General features: G+C 39.2%; 1 protein-coding gene across 2 annotated transcripts in view; it reads left to right on the forward strand.

Annotated features, from left to right (window-relative positions):
* The window catches only part of PSD3 (pleckstrin and Sec7 domain containing 3), a 338,824-nt gene that overhangs the window by 149,960 nt on the left and 172,320 nt on the right, over nt 1-16,544 (forward strand). For both annotated transcript variants that reach the window (XM_087814210.1, XM_087814211.1), the window contains one exon: nt 5,423-5,512. In XM_087814210.1, coding sequence (XP_087670336.1) covers nt 5,423-5,512 — 90 coding nt within the window. The remainder of the gene's footprint in view (nt 1-5,422; nt 5,513-16,544) is intronic.

Here is a 16,544-nt window from a genome sequence, read left to right on the forward strand (position 1 = left end):
TCAGATTTTACAGGAAATACTTTCTAAGAAGTTGTGATAGAATCTGCTACTGCGATGCTTCTCTAACTTTATGGTGTCAGCATTCCTTTGTACTCTAATTTTTTGAGGACCCCAAAGGTCTTTTAAAAATATTTTTAATATTTTAAAAATACTTATCATATTAGAAACTAAAATGGGTAAGATTTTAAAATATTTATTAAATTTTTTAAAATAGCATTAATAAACCCATTAAATGAATAGCATACTTTTTGTGAACAATAATTATAACCACAAAAAGAATTAGTGAAGGAAATACCATTTAAAGTGTTTTGCAAATCTCTTTTACATTTGGCTTAATAGAAGACAGCTAGATTTTCTGCTTCTGCATTTAGTCTGTTGCGACATAGCACAAATTATGTAGTTTCTAGAAAACTTTCCTATAACTTGTGTGAGAGAGTGAAAAAATGTTTTTAGTATTATTATAAAAATAAGTTTGACCTCCTGGACGCCCTAATCAGGATCCCTGAACCATACTTTGAGAACCACTGTATCACAATATTATTTTCAGTTGCCGTATTTTTCCTGATACCCCTTGCGGTTCCTCTTTCAATGGCAATGTATTACACAAGTGGCAGAAAAAAACTCAGTAATATTTCAGATATCCATAAAGGTTGTACTTGTGACACTAACATTAGCTCTGCGATTGGGTTCATGAAAGAACACTTTGAACATCACAGCTGTAGCTTCTGGGTTTGGAAATTTACTAAGGATCCTACTTTACCCGCGAATCATGCATATAAAAAAATGGACACCAGAGGGCAGTGTAACACAATTAAACTTGTTTGAAACAAAGGAAAAATAGGAGCTTCAGCAGAGCTTCAGAACTTAATTGACATATCAGTAGTATGCGTTTTCACCATTTATTGTAACATGTTGGAGGAGGTGGGATTATCATGTGGGAGAATATGCTGACTGTGTTTTTAATATCCCAAGGTTGAGGAAGCCAGATTTTAGCAATGGATCATGAGAGCTTTGGTTTCTCCAAAAGCATCTTTTCCATAAAGCTTCTGGATTTTATACTATTAAAAATGAGAAATTTTAGGACCATTTGCCTAATTCTTTAACCTCTATGTCAGAATACGTGCTTTCCCGGTGAATACTTGACAGCTGGCCTATTACCAGCCTTTCCTTAGGACTGAGTCTGTAGCTTAAGTCTTGGCTGGGGCTTGTAGAAGGTGCCATTTCCCCAGTTGTCGAGGAAGGCATGCTCAAAGACTTGGTCACACTTGCTGAGTTTTGGAGGGTAGCTTGGATGATTTCTAGATGACTCTGTTAAGAATGAAACTCTCCATCTTAACTTTCTCCCTTTGCTCTCGTTGTTACCACTGAAGTTAGGAGCTGATTATCTGCTGGGGTGGGGAAAAAATGCCATAACTTTAACAAAGAAGAAATCTGAAATTAAGGCACAGAATACATCAGGATGCCTAGTCTATTTGTATGCTTGCTCGTGATGCTTTCCTCAGTAACAGTGCCACTTCCTTCTAGTTTTATTTTCGATCGGGGGTTGGTAAGGTATGACCTACAGGCAAAAATCAAGCAATTCAGGTCCTATTGGAACACAGCCATACCTGTTTGTTAACATCTTCATACCAAACTGACAGTGTTGAGTAGTTGTAACAGGGACCTTGTGGCATGTAAAACCTAAAATATTTCCTATCTGGTCATTTACAGAAATTTATAGAATTTGTCTCTTCCAGACTCCTGCCCTTGTCCATGAAGCCTCCTGTCCCCTCCCCCAAACATGGTAGGGTATGGCTGAAGATGAGCCGATGAGCCTTTTACTTAACATTCTAAATGGGAACGTGTTAAAACATCTTAAGTTTTTCAGAAATGATAAATCCTCCAAAGAATTTCTCTCTAAAAGACATTTAATGTATCTTTAAAAGAATACAAAGGGAGAAAACAGCTCTTTGTATTGAAAATATATTTGATAATGGTAATATTATTTTGGAGAATAGTGTTAAGTTTGTCTCGGGATATGAACTCTCATTCTGGGGTTTTTAAATTTTCTTTTTTTTAAATCTTCACTGGAGGACATGCTTAGAGGAAGGGGTGAGAGAGAGAGAAACATTGATGTGAGAGAAAAATCTATTGGTTGCCCTCCATGAGCTCCCTGAATGTGCCCTGACTGGGAATCAAATCAGCCCTTATTTGACCAAATATTTAACACTTGGGCCTGCCTGGTATTTTAGAATTTCAAATATAATTATTTTTGTGGATTTTCCGTTTTATATATTATCTTTTTAGGTTTAATTTAAAGTGCCTCCTGATTTTAAAGGTAAAGACCTAGAGATTCATTTTCATTTGATTTGAAAGGTAATGCTCCAGAGATTCATTTTCATTAAGCATCTGAGATTTGATTAGAACTGTTGCATTGATTTGAAGCGTTGATTTCTGTGCCTCTCGGTGCACGAGAAGGCCTTTCCAAATCTCCATGCTTCATTCTTTCAGTGGGAAGGAATTCAGGATATAAGAAAGTACTGTGAAAGCTCTGCCTTGGCAGGCAGCTGGCCAGCATTTATTTCAGAGCAGGTCTACTTTTTGCCAAAGTTATGAATCTGTTTGGGAAGAGAATGAATAGAATCATGACTGTGTGAGCTTCTCTGTGTTCCCTATGAATCATTGAAATACAAAGTCAGTGATTAGAGTTAGCTTTGTCCAGCGGACAGTATTTGTTTGAATAATTGTATTTCATAATAATTGATACAGTTTGGTATAACCAGCAGAAAAAAAATCCAGCTATCATAAAGAGTGTTTCTTAATAACAAAGACTTCATTTTTAGTCTGTAATAAAAATGGTATAAAACTCAGGGAGCATTTAAACATATTTTGTCAGTGAGACACAAAATGGACTAATCTGACCCTTTGCTCTTTTGTTCCTAAACCGTACCTAGAAAAATGACCAGTGAGTCAGAGAAGGGTAATAAACGGCAGATGTAAAAGCCTCGGTTAATAAAGTATTTCAGAAGTTGTTGGGCACCTTTGACCCAGAGAAAGTCATGCATCTTGGTTGTCTTTATTCCCTGCACTGGTCAGGCAGGCTGGGACACATTGTTGGGGGTTGCGCTGAGGCTTCCTTCCTGTGAGGACCGAAAGGCTTGGAATTGTCACTTCTTGGTCTGGATTTACACGTCCATCCCCTCCCCAATTGTTTCTGCTGTTTCAAAGTCCAAGTGAGTCAAATTGGCATCTTTATACTAATGTAGGCAATGGTATGGGGACTGTGAAAGTATACAAAAGGCAATGCCAAATAAGCAAATAAAGTAAATCTGAATTTAGTTTTTATTTTTTGAATTAAATCTCTCTGATGTCAGGGGAAAAAGCAACTGGCTCTGGACAATGTTAAATACAGTGTTTAATTAACATCGCCCTTGAAGTTACAGTCAATCCAGTTAGATGAGGACAATAATGAGACACATTTTGAAAAGAGGGGAATAATTTTTTCTCTCATTTCATTATATATTTTTCAGTTTTTTAAATTGAATCTATTGGGGTGACATTACGAAGTATGATTTTATAAACCAAAATAACGGGATTTTATCATTTTTTTTAAATGTTAAAAAAATAACAGTTCTTGATAATTAAATGATGAAAGTTTCATTCACACCTTACAATAGACACGCATAGTGTCCTAAAACAGCATTTTTGACTCAGTGATGTTTAAACATATTGCTAATGAATCTTCCCAAAGAATTTTGAAAAAACTAGTATCCTAGTTCTCTAAATTTTTTATTGTAAGTTTGATTAAAACATAAAAAGAATTTCTGATGTGGACATTAACTATCGATATTAAAAAAATAGTCTTTCGTTAGATCCTAAAGATCATAGTAAGGGGACAGCGTTTCCAAATGACAAAGCAGCAACTCACAGCCCCCGGGCCGCATCCCTGGTAAATCCCGTCCTCAGGCGCCCTGCCCGGCCCGCGGCCGCTCCCACCCGTCTCGGTCTTTTACGAACCGTCGCCTCGCAGGGCACCGTGTCTGCCAGGGTCGCCGTGCCGGTGCTGAGGGTCACCTGGCCGCTTGGGCCCTGACCCCTCCTGCACTCGGGACAGGTTTCTCTGGGTGCCCAGGTCGAACCTCCAGGTCCTCCACAACTGGCAGCTTTTACCAGCTGACTGGAGGTGACATAGGAGGCGATGCTCTGTTGTAGTGTTTTTATTAGTTTCTCAGTGAGCCTATTTGTTTCTTTTCGCTTTTTGTATTTTAGATTTTCTAATTACATTTAAATATTAATGTGATCTTGTTGTTGTTAAGCTTTTCGTTAAATCAGCTGGGAATTGTGTTTGAAGACAATTCGCCATGAGACTCTTGCTTTTTTCATTTGGTGAACAGAAGCTTTGGTTGCCTTTGTCCTGGTCTGGTTTTTTTCAAGATTATTTCTGTAGTGAGCAGCTATGGAAGATAGAGTGACTCCAAAGCCAGTGGTAGGTTTGCTTATAGCTTTGGAAGAGAAGAGCTGGTTTCTCCCTTTAGAGCAAAGGGGTAGACATGCTTACAGCCCATTACAAAGACCCGGGTTCCCCAAGCTCAGAGATCCTTTCCTACGTCTCAGCCCACTGCATGTGCGGGTGTCAGCTGGCCCTCCTCAGGCTGCTCTGCAGCAAGAAAACGCTAATATTCTGGCTACTTCTATTGTAATAAATCCATGGGCCTCTGACCCAGGAGTGTTACTTTTCCTGCCAGCATTCGTGAGATTGTGACAGACTAACTTGTTAGCTTGAAAGTAGGCTAAAATTTCAGATCTTTCACAGTTCTTGACAGTACGTAGGAAATACAAATAAAAAGGCAATAAGTAGCTATCAGAGTTCAGCTCGAAATGTCATTTTTGCCCTGGCCCGTGTGGCTCAGTTGGTTGAGCGTCAGCCATCCCAGACACCAAAAGGTCGCCCGTTGATTCCCAGTCAGGGCACATGCCTGGGTTGTGGGCTTGATCCCTGGTGGGAGGCGTGCAGGAGGCAGCTGATAGTCATTTCTCTCACATCAATGTTTCTCTCTCTCTCTCCCCCCCTTCCGCTCCCTTCCTCTCTCTCTAAAATCAATAAAAACATATATTTTTTAAAATGTCATTTTTATCCATGTTTTTCACTAAAAACTGCATTATATATTATTTATGTAAATGTAGCATGGATTTTTTTCCCTTACGTTAAAATAAAGGTTTGGCATAATTTTGCTATTTATTTTAATGACAATTTTAAAAGCATAAAAACCACCTTTTTCTTACTCATATAAATTTGTATTATATGTTTATATATACATATGTTGGGGTATGTGTGTGTGTTCATGTTTTGTAAAACCAAATTAATCTTCTATTGCTTAATCACATTTTTAAGAATCTTAATTTCATATGTGTCATTATGATGTATTATTTGCCTCTATTCCAGAATATTGGAAAGAAGATGACCTGCCAGGAGTTCATTGCAAACCTCCAAGGGGTCAATGAGGGTGGTGATTTCTCCAAGGATCTGCTGAAAGTAAGCATTGAAATACTGGTTTTTAAACTATACTTATGTTCATACACACATACATACATATATGTGTGTGTGTGTGTGTGTGTGTGTATTTCTATCCAAAATAGCCTAAGGATCGCATAAATATTCTGTTTTTTGCTTTTGGTTTTACTGTTGATGTTTCCATTGGGCCTTGTCCTTGATGCATCAGACTGCAAAGTACCCTTCAATTAATAGATCCTAAAAGTCCACATTATAGTTATTGATTATAATTGATAATACAGAGATAATAAGTAGATTTGGAATAATTGGTCATACAGATAGTTGCTGGGCAGTTCTTGATTTATTTGTAAGTAGACCGTCAGAACTTGAGGCCGGTCACAAAGGTATATTCACTGTGGAAACAAAGCATTTGCAGAGTGTATTGGAAGCAGTTTAGACTGTGTTCAGTCCCTAGTCACAGAGCCACTCAGGTTGTCTCTGGAAATAGATTGAATTAAGTCTGAGTAATCATAGAATGCCTGAATTGTTTGTACTCAGCCTTTCTATTGATAACCGTCAGAGTGTTTTTCCTTATCAGATTGTTTTCAGGGAGACCATTTGAAATTCATGACATTCTATAGCAGCGTAAATGAGATGTGTGTTTGATCAAATGCAACATAGTGATTGATCATGGATGTGACTGTTTTAGAAGTTCAGGATAAAATGTGTATGTTGGGAATGTGATTTTTACAGAGTTCTGTTTGTTTCTAGCCTTCTTTTTAAAAGCTTTGTACACCTGTAGATTTCTTTTGAAATCAGTCCCTTTGAATGAATTTGCTAAGAAGGGTGACATATTTGAATCATGCATAATATGGAAATGTACAAGTTAAAAGATAAGTCCTTTATTATGTTTTATGTGACTTTTAAACTATATAAAATATATAGAATAGAGCTCTGTAATATTTGGAAAGACATGTATACTGTGGAAAGTGAACGGAGCTATAAAAATATGGTACAATGAGATTGTTAGTCTTTCTGACTTTAATTGCAGCTTGTTAAAAATTACATTATGAAAACAACAGGAAGGAAAGTAGCTCCAGTTTACTATATAAGGAAGGCATGTTTATTGAGGTGTATATAACTGACATGCAACATTATATTCATTTCAGGTGTACGACATAAGGATTTCCTCTTTGTACATATTGCAAAATGGTGACAATAAGTCTAGTTAAACGTCTGTCACTGTTCATAGTTACAGAATATTTTTTCCCTGTGGTGGAAACTTTTGAGATATACCCTCAGCAACTTTTAAAAATGCAATACGGTGTTATTAACTACACTCGCCATGCTGTACGTTGTCCCCCCGACTTATTTTATAACTGGGAGTTTGTACCTTGACCTCCGTTACCCACTTTGCCCAGTCCCCCACCTCTTGCCCCTGGTGACCACCAATCTGTGAAGGAAGGTATTTTTTTTAAGTTGGTTGTTTATAGAGCAAATGCTGCCTTTTCTGAAGCTCCAGTTCCAAATGGGAATGGGAAGTAAAAGGGGCTGGAGTGTGACACCCTGTGACGTGATCAGCAGGGTCTGCACAGTCACTGAAGCTGCGCTGTGGACACAGGTTAATGAGTCTGTTTTCAGTCTGGCTGGATTTGCGTGGAAAATAATGGAGTCTTTCTAAGGGGGCATTCGTGAGGCTTTTATCCAGTTATGTCAGAAATGGAATTGACAGGAGCATTTTTCACGGCTGGGAAATTGTTGCGCGGCGGGGATGCGGATGCGGGCTGGGCCGGCTGACACCGGCCGCCCCGCGCCGCTGCTCCCCGGGCAGGCGTGTGTCCTGGATTCCCGCCGCCCGGAATGTGCCGGCTGATTTGTTGCGGTTGTGCGGTTGCGGTCATGTTCACAAACCCCAGGGGAGGGAATATGCGTTAGGCTCTTCTTTATTTACTCTGGGAAGATGACAGCCAAGTGGCACCGGAAAACGACTGGTGTTTAGCATGGCAATTGTCAACTAAAATATTGATTTCCTTTCATAGCAAAGCTCAGCTGCTCACTGACCCAAGATGAGCTTTGCATTTTCGTAGGAATCTGGATTTTACTGCAGATTTCAGCAAGAAAAGGTTTTCTACAAACATTTTTGTTTTATTTCGCTCTTCTACGTGGCTTTTTCTTTTCCCTTCCCTTTCCTCCCCCTCCTCCCTCCTCCCTCCTCCCTTCCCTTCCCTTTCTCCCTCTGTTTCTCTGTATTTCTTTCTTCTGTTTTTCTTTTAGTCTCTCTCTCTCTCTCTTTCTCTCTCTCTCTCTCTCGATAGCTATCTCTTGGTTCCCTGCTGAAATTAATTATTGGGTGGAATATTAACTTGAATGTTGGGGAAAATGTGATTATACACATGACACACAGACAGACAGACATATGTGTACAGTTAAACACAAAAATGGTATCATCTCACAGGTTCCGGGTAACCCCTTTCTTCTTCCACCCCCACCCCAACTTAAAAAATTATATACCTGTACATTAGTTTATGAGGTAAAACACTAATGTTACCTGGATTGAACTGAGGCTTTTATTGTTACATATTGACCTTATTACTTTAGCCCATCTAGTGTGAGTAATTATAACTTTTTATTTAGTCCTATTGTATTCTTTACCTAGCTCAAACTGGACTAGAAAGGGATTCCATCCCTTCCTCAGTATTTGAACCTAAGATGTTTTACAACTCCTAGGGTCAAGTGTGATTAGTGTCATTAGACGAGACCCCTGCCCCCATCTCTATTTAGCCTAAACACACACATTCTCTTGCCCTTTGAAATGAACCATCTGAGCCCGGCCAGTGTGGCATAGTGGTTGAGCATCAACCCGTGTAGCAAGAGGTGTCACAGGTTCAATTCCCATTCAGGGCACATGCCTGGGTTTCTAGCTCATTCCCCAGTAGGGGGCATGCAAGAGGCAGCCAATCGATGTTCCTGTCTCTCTCTCTCCCTTCCCCTCTCTCTAAAATAAAAACATATTTTTTTAAATGAACCATCTGAGACCTTGACCTTGAACATTTCCTCCCTTTGTCGTGAGATTTTTTAACCCCTGTCATTTATGACTTTCTTTTTTTCCAAAGACTAGTTGGTTCCAAAGGGTAGCCATCAGAATCCTCCGCAAGAGGCATTTGTTTCATAAAGTCAGTGTTAACATTGTGTAGGCACCTGAAAATGAACCTTGGTTACCCCCGTAGTTTCCTTGCCTTTTACCTTGTTAACAACAGGCTCCCCTGGGCCTGTCCCTCTAGCTGTGTTTTGCTGTCTTATATTTGGTTTGGATCTTCGATGCTGCAAATGTGGAGGTACTGTGGAGAGTTTGGTTTTAAACTAGTCTTGGACTCTTAAAGAACCTTTGAGGAAGCAAATTGGCTCTTGTACTCTTTAAAGACCCCAAGACGACCCTGGGATATAATGGAGATGTGAGTTATCTGAAGTGACTAGAACTCCCTGGTAAGAGAAGCGTTGCTGGATGTCTCCCGGCTCTCCTGGGTTTTCCCCAGATGGGGTCCGAGGTCAGAAAGCTCAGGACCACGGGCTGTTGGTATTTCAGCCTTGACTCAGCAGCTGTTGCAGACTCTTGACTGTGCTGGCCTGGGGATCTCTTCCACCCTGTCCTGTCAGGGCGGAGACCAAGGAACTAGCGAGAGTGCTGGCATGTCATCAGACGGACAATCCTGAAGCTCTTTGTAGAATAAGCCTTAAAAATTGTCCTGAATGTTCCTCTGTGTCATGCTCCAAGGAGTACCTTGCTCCTTTGCCTTCCCGATTGCCTAAGTTTTATTTCTTCTGAGTTTCCTAGGAACCTCTATCCTTGGTTTTAACAGAAAAGCTACATTTTTATCGTCAGTCAGTCTCCTTTCCATTTCTAATTGTGGTGGTTGATAATCCTCCATTTCTTATTACATATAATGTAATAATGGAGAGACTCAGGGACTTTGGGTAATGCCACCAGTTATTTAAATATTTAGAGGGGAAATAGCCATTTCAAAGTATGTTTACACGAAAGAAGGGAAGAAACAATATGAAATAAGAGAATAGGAGCCAGTGAAAAATGAATAGGAACATACAGGGTGGAAGGTCAGTTATTGGCTGCACAATAATTACGTTTTGAGGAACATCCAGACTGAAGATTTTGACAGTGAAACACGAAACCCTAATTATTATCCCAGTTTTCTTATTGCTACCTGCCATTTCATACTCAAATAATGTTCTTCTTAATGTTTTTATCCTACTCCTAGTTAGGTCTTTATTTTCTTGAGCAACAGTTGAATTCAGTAGGTGCTGGGGGAATTAGAAAAAAAATTAGCTAAATAATCTCTAATTTAAGAATATTTGTATCATCTTAATGATAGAAAGGACAAAAACAACAAACAAAACACCGAAGACTTTCAGAATGATTCTAATGTAACTAAAAAACAAAACAATGCGATGTGCAGAGGGTTTTAAAACATACCTGCTTCTAAATCTAAATATACAGATAGCCTTAAGAATAATTCCAGTTAAAAGGGAGTCTCGCTAGAAATCATTAAAAAGCAAGGTAAATAAATCTTGCTTGGGCAAGTCAATAACACGCCTCCCTTTCAGGCTTATGATTAGATGTTTGACTTTACAATACTCTTCATAAATTTGATTTCTTTAGTAGAAATTGCTTGCTGCTATGTCCTTCACTTGGGAATTTATTAACTTTGAAATTAGCTTGCAGTCAAGGGAAAATCAAAAGTTTTTTCACTTTCTCAGGTTTGTAGTTAATGGTGAAGAGAGACAGTGAGAGAGGGAGTATGTGTGTGTGGGGGGGTGGTACAGAGCTGGAGGGGAGAGTGACATACAAATTGAAGAAATGGAAATCTATGCCTGGCTTAGTGGAATTTGCATCCTTTATTCCATTAATGGAATGATAAATAGCAGTGAATTAAATTGTTACATATTCTGTTGGGTAGAATCCCAATAAAAGTTCTTATTCAGATGCATTTGTTTGCCTTTGTGTTCCCAAAGCACAGAATTTAGGTGAGGTTCTTTGAAAAAGAAGTTTCTAAGAATATATAGATTGCCTGCATCCATTCCTTAATATATGTACTTGACTGAAAGCATTGTATGTTTTGTTTTAATTGCAGTTTTTTCATTTGGTATATTTAGGGGAAAATAATTTATGAGAAGAATGGAGAAATTAGCGAGGATGGGAGCATTCACACAGACTCAAAAGGTCAACAAAGAAAAACACATTTTAAATAAAGATTAATGTGTCTTGTTGGGCAAGGAAGAAACATAAGTAGGAAATACAACATTATATTATACAGGTTCATAACCATTAGTCTTTTTTAATGTATTACAGTTGGATATAAGAGTAAGCAAAGGTGGGAATGCAGACTGGTGCAGCCACTATGGAAAACAGTATGGAGGTTCCTCAAAAAATTAAAAATGGAGCTGCCTTTTGACCCAGTGATCCCACTTATAGAAATATATCCTAAGAATCCCGAAACACTAATCGGAAAGAATATATGCACCCCTATGTTCATAGCAGCACAATTTACAATAGCTAAGATCTGGAAACAGCCCAAGTGCCCATCAGTAGATGAGTGGATAAAAAAGCTGTGGGACATTTACACCAGGGAATACTACGCAGCTATAAAGAAGAAGAATCTTGTACCCTTTGGGACATCATGGATGGACCTGGAGAGTATTGTGCTAAGCGAAATAAGCCAGTCAGAGAAAGACAAGTGCTACATGATCTCACTTATATGTGGAATCTAAAGAACTTAATAAACTGATGAACAGAATAGATTCAGTGTCATGGAAGCATGGACTGACAAATCTCAGAGGGAAGGTGGCGGTGGGGGAGATTAACTAAAGAATTTATATGCATATATGCACAACCCATGGACACAGACAATAGTGTGGCCTGCAGTGGGGAGTGGGTGCAGGGTGGAAGGGATCAATGGGGAAAAAGGGGACATCTGTAATATTTTGAACAATAAAAAGAAAAAGAAAGAGAAAGCAAAAAAAAATATCAACCAGCCATTAAAGAGTTAGAGGTAAGTGATTTTTTATAAGCTCAAACTCCAAAAAAGTCTTGTTTACATGGTGATAGCAAGAGCTGTAAGGATTCTTCTAAAAAAGAGAGAGCAGAGCTGCCTCTCTGAGCTCTATTTGCCTAATTGGACCCTTTCAGCCAGGGAGAAGACTGGAAATTTAACACTGACAATTCCCCTACTTTTCTTTCTACCAAAAGGCTGACCTTAAAACATTCTCCTCTATTTTTGCTCTCTCTTCTTTCATCTTTGCTTCCAGCATTATCAGTGAGGACAGTGGGAAATCTGAACAAGAATGGGTTTTATCACTATCAATATTTTGGTTGTGACATTGCACTATAGTTTTTCAAGTGTTATTGCTGGAGTAAACTGGGTAAAAGGTGTGAGAAATCTATAATTTCTTACAAACTGCATGTGAATTTACAATTATCTCAATAAAACTTTTAATGAAAAAAGGTCCACTTAAAAAAAAAGCAAATGGGGCAGTTTCTCTCCATTCAGCCAGAGACTTATATATCCCATAAAAATTAGGTTAATGAAATTTTACTACTCTTTCAAAGCACTGAATGTCATGATCAACAGCTTACATACATATAACTGTGTAGCAGCATTAAAGACAATAGTGTATTGAGAAAAAGGCAATGGGAATGAGTTATTGTCAAGACTTGAAAGCTGGAAAGTCATGTAAATCTATTTATTAAAAAAATTATTCCAATTACTCCGGATGTTGTGGAGAATTATTTGGAAGGAAGTGGGAGTAGAAATGGAAAAGATGGTTGCCACTGTCCACGGGAAAGGAGTGGTGGCTTGGATGTGGGTGGTGACCATACTGAGGGAAATATATTTATGGAATTATTTTGCGCTTAGCATTAAAGTTTCTTTTGCAGAATTGTTTTCTCAGATTGCCTCTCTGTCCCTTCCTCTATCACCTCTAAACTACATGGAGTGGAAGAGCAATAAAAAGTAGGCAAACCCTAATTGTTTCTTCTGAGTTAATGTTTGATCTGTGAGACCAAATGTAACGGAGGGCTTTGTGGCCGTGTGAAGTGAGTAGTGGCAGATCTGGAAAGCAAGCTCGATATTTTACCTTGGCCAGGCAACTTCACTTTTGTTTTCTCATGTATATATGGATAAGAAGACCTTCCTCTAAGAGTCACTATGAAGATTAATACGATGATGAGTGTTCGGTGGCCGGCATTGTGTCCTCTGGAACGCATTCCAGTGAGCCCAATGTTAGCTTGCTTGCTTAGCACTGTCTCTGGTTTCTGTTCAGCTCTCAGGTTGTCTTGGTGCTGCTGGTGACTATTGATAGAGCCTCTGGGTGATAATTCCACCTCTTGGTGCCTTAATTTTTAAAATAAGATACTTGGGCTGTGCCATAACTTCCAGGCTTTCAGTTCAGGCTTCTGTGGCCCACAGTACCCAGTGCCCACCCTTCCCTGTCACCCCTTCCCACCTGGACCAGAACTTCTTGCTCTGTTTGTTGTGCTCAAACTTACTCATGCAGTAATGTCTTTTGAGCAGAATATTCCAAGGCAAAGAAGAGGTTGCAAACATTCTATAGATGATCTTTAAGGATCTTTTCCATCTAAGTACTGGAAGCGTTCTTAACATTACTTATTTCTTTGTAAACTCAAGTTCTCTCTCAAGTTTTTTTAAAATATCTCTCAAGCTTTAACTTTCATATTTTATATATTGGTTTAGATACAGAAGTGTATTTAATAGTGAAAGTTCAGATTTAAGTCAAAGAAAATTACCTTGGCTGCAGCAGCATTCTCAAAGGATTACTCCCAAAAAGTTACATGAGAAAGAAGCAGGCCCAGTGTGGAAAAAAAAAACTGAACTTTTTATTATTATTTTAATTTTTAAAGAGAGAGAGAGAAACATCCATTTATTGTCCCACTTATTTATGCATCCATTGGTTGATACTTGCATGTGCCCTGACCAGGGGTCCAACCCACAACCTTGGCATACTGGGACGAGCTCCCCAGGTAACCAACTGAGCCGTCCGGCCAGGGCAAGTCTGAATTTCTTATAAATGAAAAGCCTCAGTGAATTCTCAAAAATACTTGATCTGAGTTTTATTCGGAGTATGTAGTTGAAAATAGGAACTTATGGGTGGTATGTAAGTGTAGCTAAAAAAAGAGTGTCAACTGTTGCCTAGAGGAGGTGAGCTCTGTCAGAGGAGGTCATGGAAACCTGGTAGCAACAGTATCTAGGGAGGAAAGGACTTGGATGCTCATCCTGGTATAAGCAGGAGAGCCTTTTAAGAGAGAAGCTATGTTCGCAAGCTTTTAAAGAGAAAGCTTTAAAGGTTCTAGCTTAAAATATGGAATATTGCTTTTTTCAGTGAAATGAATCCAGCTGAGTTGTGAGCAGAGGTTTGTGGTGCGTTTCTGCTTTCCCCGTGGGAATCTGGAAGCGTGCTGGTGCTTCCAGTGACGTGCTCGTCCTGGACAGACTAATGATGCTCCCTTGGGTATGGTTCAGAGCTTGAATGAAAAATGGTGACAATAATGAGGATAATACTTTGAAGTCGCTGAAGACCCACAAATCATGTTCATTCTTTAAAAAAATATCTATCAAAAAGAAGTCTGTTAGGACATTTTGACAGAGCAGATGCTGCTTAAAGTGTACAAACAAATTTTTAACAAAAAAAGAATACAAGTTTGACATGGGGAGGTAGTAATCATTAAGTGTACTGTAATGGAATATTAATAATTCCTAGATCAATTCTGTTTTTAATTTGATCATGAAGAAGTGCTACAGAATTTATATTCACATGCATCCGTAGAAGTTAGAATGTTTGTGTGTTTGGACCATTTTTTAAATGTCATAGCCTAGTCCATCAAAGTTGCTGCTCCTACCGCTCAAGCATGAGCATGGAATATTGACATGAATGTAATGGGTCACATTGTGAATTTAAACTGTCATCCTTGGGTATGATATACCATTGGGGATGGGGGTGGTGCCTCAGGAGCAATGCACTGGTTTTAACAGGCCTACAATCCAACGGCAAATGAGCTATCATAGCAAATGTTCCTTCCTAAACACAGTGTTTACCTATCCATTGAGGATACACAGAAACAAATTTTAATTTACAGGCCTCTGCATATAGCTGTACAGTAAAAGAAATCTATAAAGGAAAACAGTTGCTTTGTAGTTGTATTAATGCTTCACTTATGTAAAGGTGATTTGTCTAAAAAAAGTCTGGAAAAGTTGAAAACACATAAAAATAACTCTGTGCACCAGAATAAATGGGTATTACAGGGTTTGTATAACCTTACAAATTTTATTCCATCCCTCATTTATGGCCTATTTTTAATAACCACAATTTTTACTTCAAAATTTTGGCCCAATCTCTTCCCCTGGACTATTCAAAGGGCCATGTAGACACAGGTAAATACCAATATACAAGCAACTGCTCCAAACTGGGGACTGGGCCCGGAGCCTGCCACTGGTCCTCTCTGAGCAGTTCTTCATTAACAAGGCAGTAGCCGCATCCAATGGATTTTTCTAACAAATTTAATTAAAAACAAGCATTTTGGTTGTGACTAAATTTTTAAATCTAGCTATTTTAGATCAATTACTTTGAAGAACAGTTATGTTCCCAGTTAGTCATGAATTAGAAGGATGAAGTTGGGGGAGTGCTGTTAGTCATCTGTATGGACGTTAGCAAGAAGTGATTTGCTAATGAGATGTAGAGGAAATGTAACCTTAAGAGACACTGGGTCCTCGGGCCGGGCGTGTTGAGCGTCGACCTAGGACCCAGGCGATCGGGGTTCGATTCCCGGTCAGGGCATATGCCCAGGTTGCGGGCTCGATCAATGACTCTCTCAGCATTGATATTTCTCTCTCTCTCCCCTCCTTTCCTTTCCTCTCTCTGAAATCAATAAAGATATATTCTTTAAAAAAAAAGAGAGACACTGAGTCTCCAAACCAAACAGCGGGGGCTGTTTTGACAAAGACAGGCAAATCTGTATAGTCAGTAGCTTCTCAGGGAATGGCTATTATCGCACAGCAGAGTAATGGATGTACTTAATGAGTCATCAAAAATGTTACATTATGTTTACTTAGTTTGATTAAGGAGACAGGGAGTGTGAAATAGGTTTAGAAAGATTGCCAACAAAACTATTTTATCAAGATTTTGGCATTTAAACAAATTAGCTTCAATCGGAAAATCTGCTAATATAGAATAATTCATGTCTGTGCCCCCAAATTAGAGCTTTATATTTCTTTTCGCTTTATTTGCCCTCCCCTCAGACTTCCACAGGAGCAGTGTAGTTTTGTGCTGCAATGGTGCTTTCCCAGAAGCACCAGGGAGCACGTCTGCCCAGGCCCCGGGATGTTGCAGGCCGCGCGCCTCCTCCTGACGCGGCCTCGTGCTCGGTGCAGGCGCACGGTCCTGTGGCTCTTCGTACTCGTCTCACCCGGTCACCTGTTGAGAATTCGCTACCTTCACATTCTTTCCCAGATTTAAAAAAAATACTCTGTCCATTCCAGCACACTGCCATTCGACGACCACCAAAGGACGTCAGTGCTTACTCCTGGCACAAGCCATTTCACCGGGAGGTTGCTTAATTCTAGAAGCAATTATTCCTGAGAACGCAGCATAGACAGGTTGTCACTCTTCCTCTTCTTTCACTTCCAGAAACATAAATCAGAGGTCAATCTGTGTACCCAGAATATCACCTCGAAGGGTTATTATTTGCATTTCCAGTTGTTAGTCATATGTTGTAGACTTAAGCAAAAAGACATCTTTGAAGAGTTTGGGTAGGTAAATGCAGTACTTGCATCCTCCCACAACCACATCAGAATTACAACTAAACTATAGAACAACCATCATTCAGAACCGCCTGACACCTAGCTGAATGAAGTCCTACAACTAGGGATTTAAGGAAGCTATATCGAGACTGAAAAGCAAAGTTCTTTGTCAGTTGCCTTACAGTAAGATCTGTAACCGTGTCATTTTAAGTTTTGTCATTTACAGACATTGTTTTACTCTGATGCATTTG

Source organism: Miniopterus natalensis, chromosome 2, assembly GCF_054644295.1.
Source record: "Miniopterus natalensis isolate mMinNat1 chromosome 2, mMinNat1.hap1, whole genome shotgun sequence".
In the NCBI taxonomy this organism is placed as follows: domain Eukaryota; kingdom Metazoa; phylum Chordata; class Mammalia; order Chiroptera; family Miniopteridae; genus Miniopterus; species Miniopterus natalensis.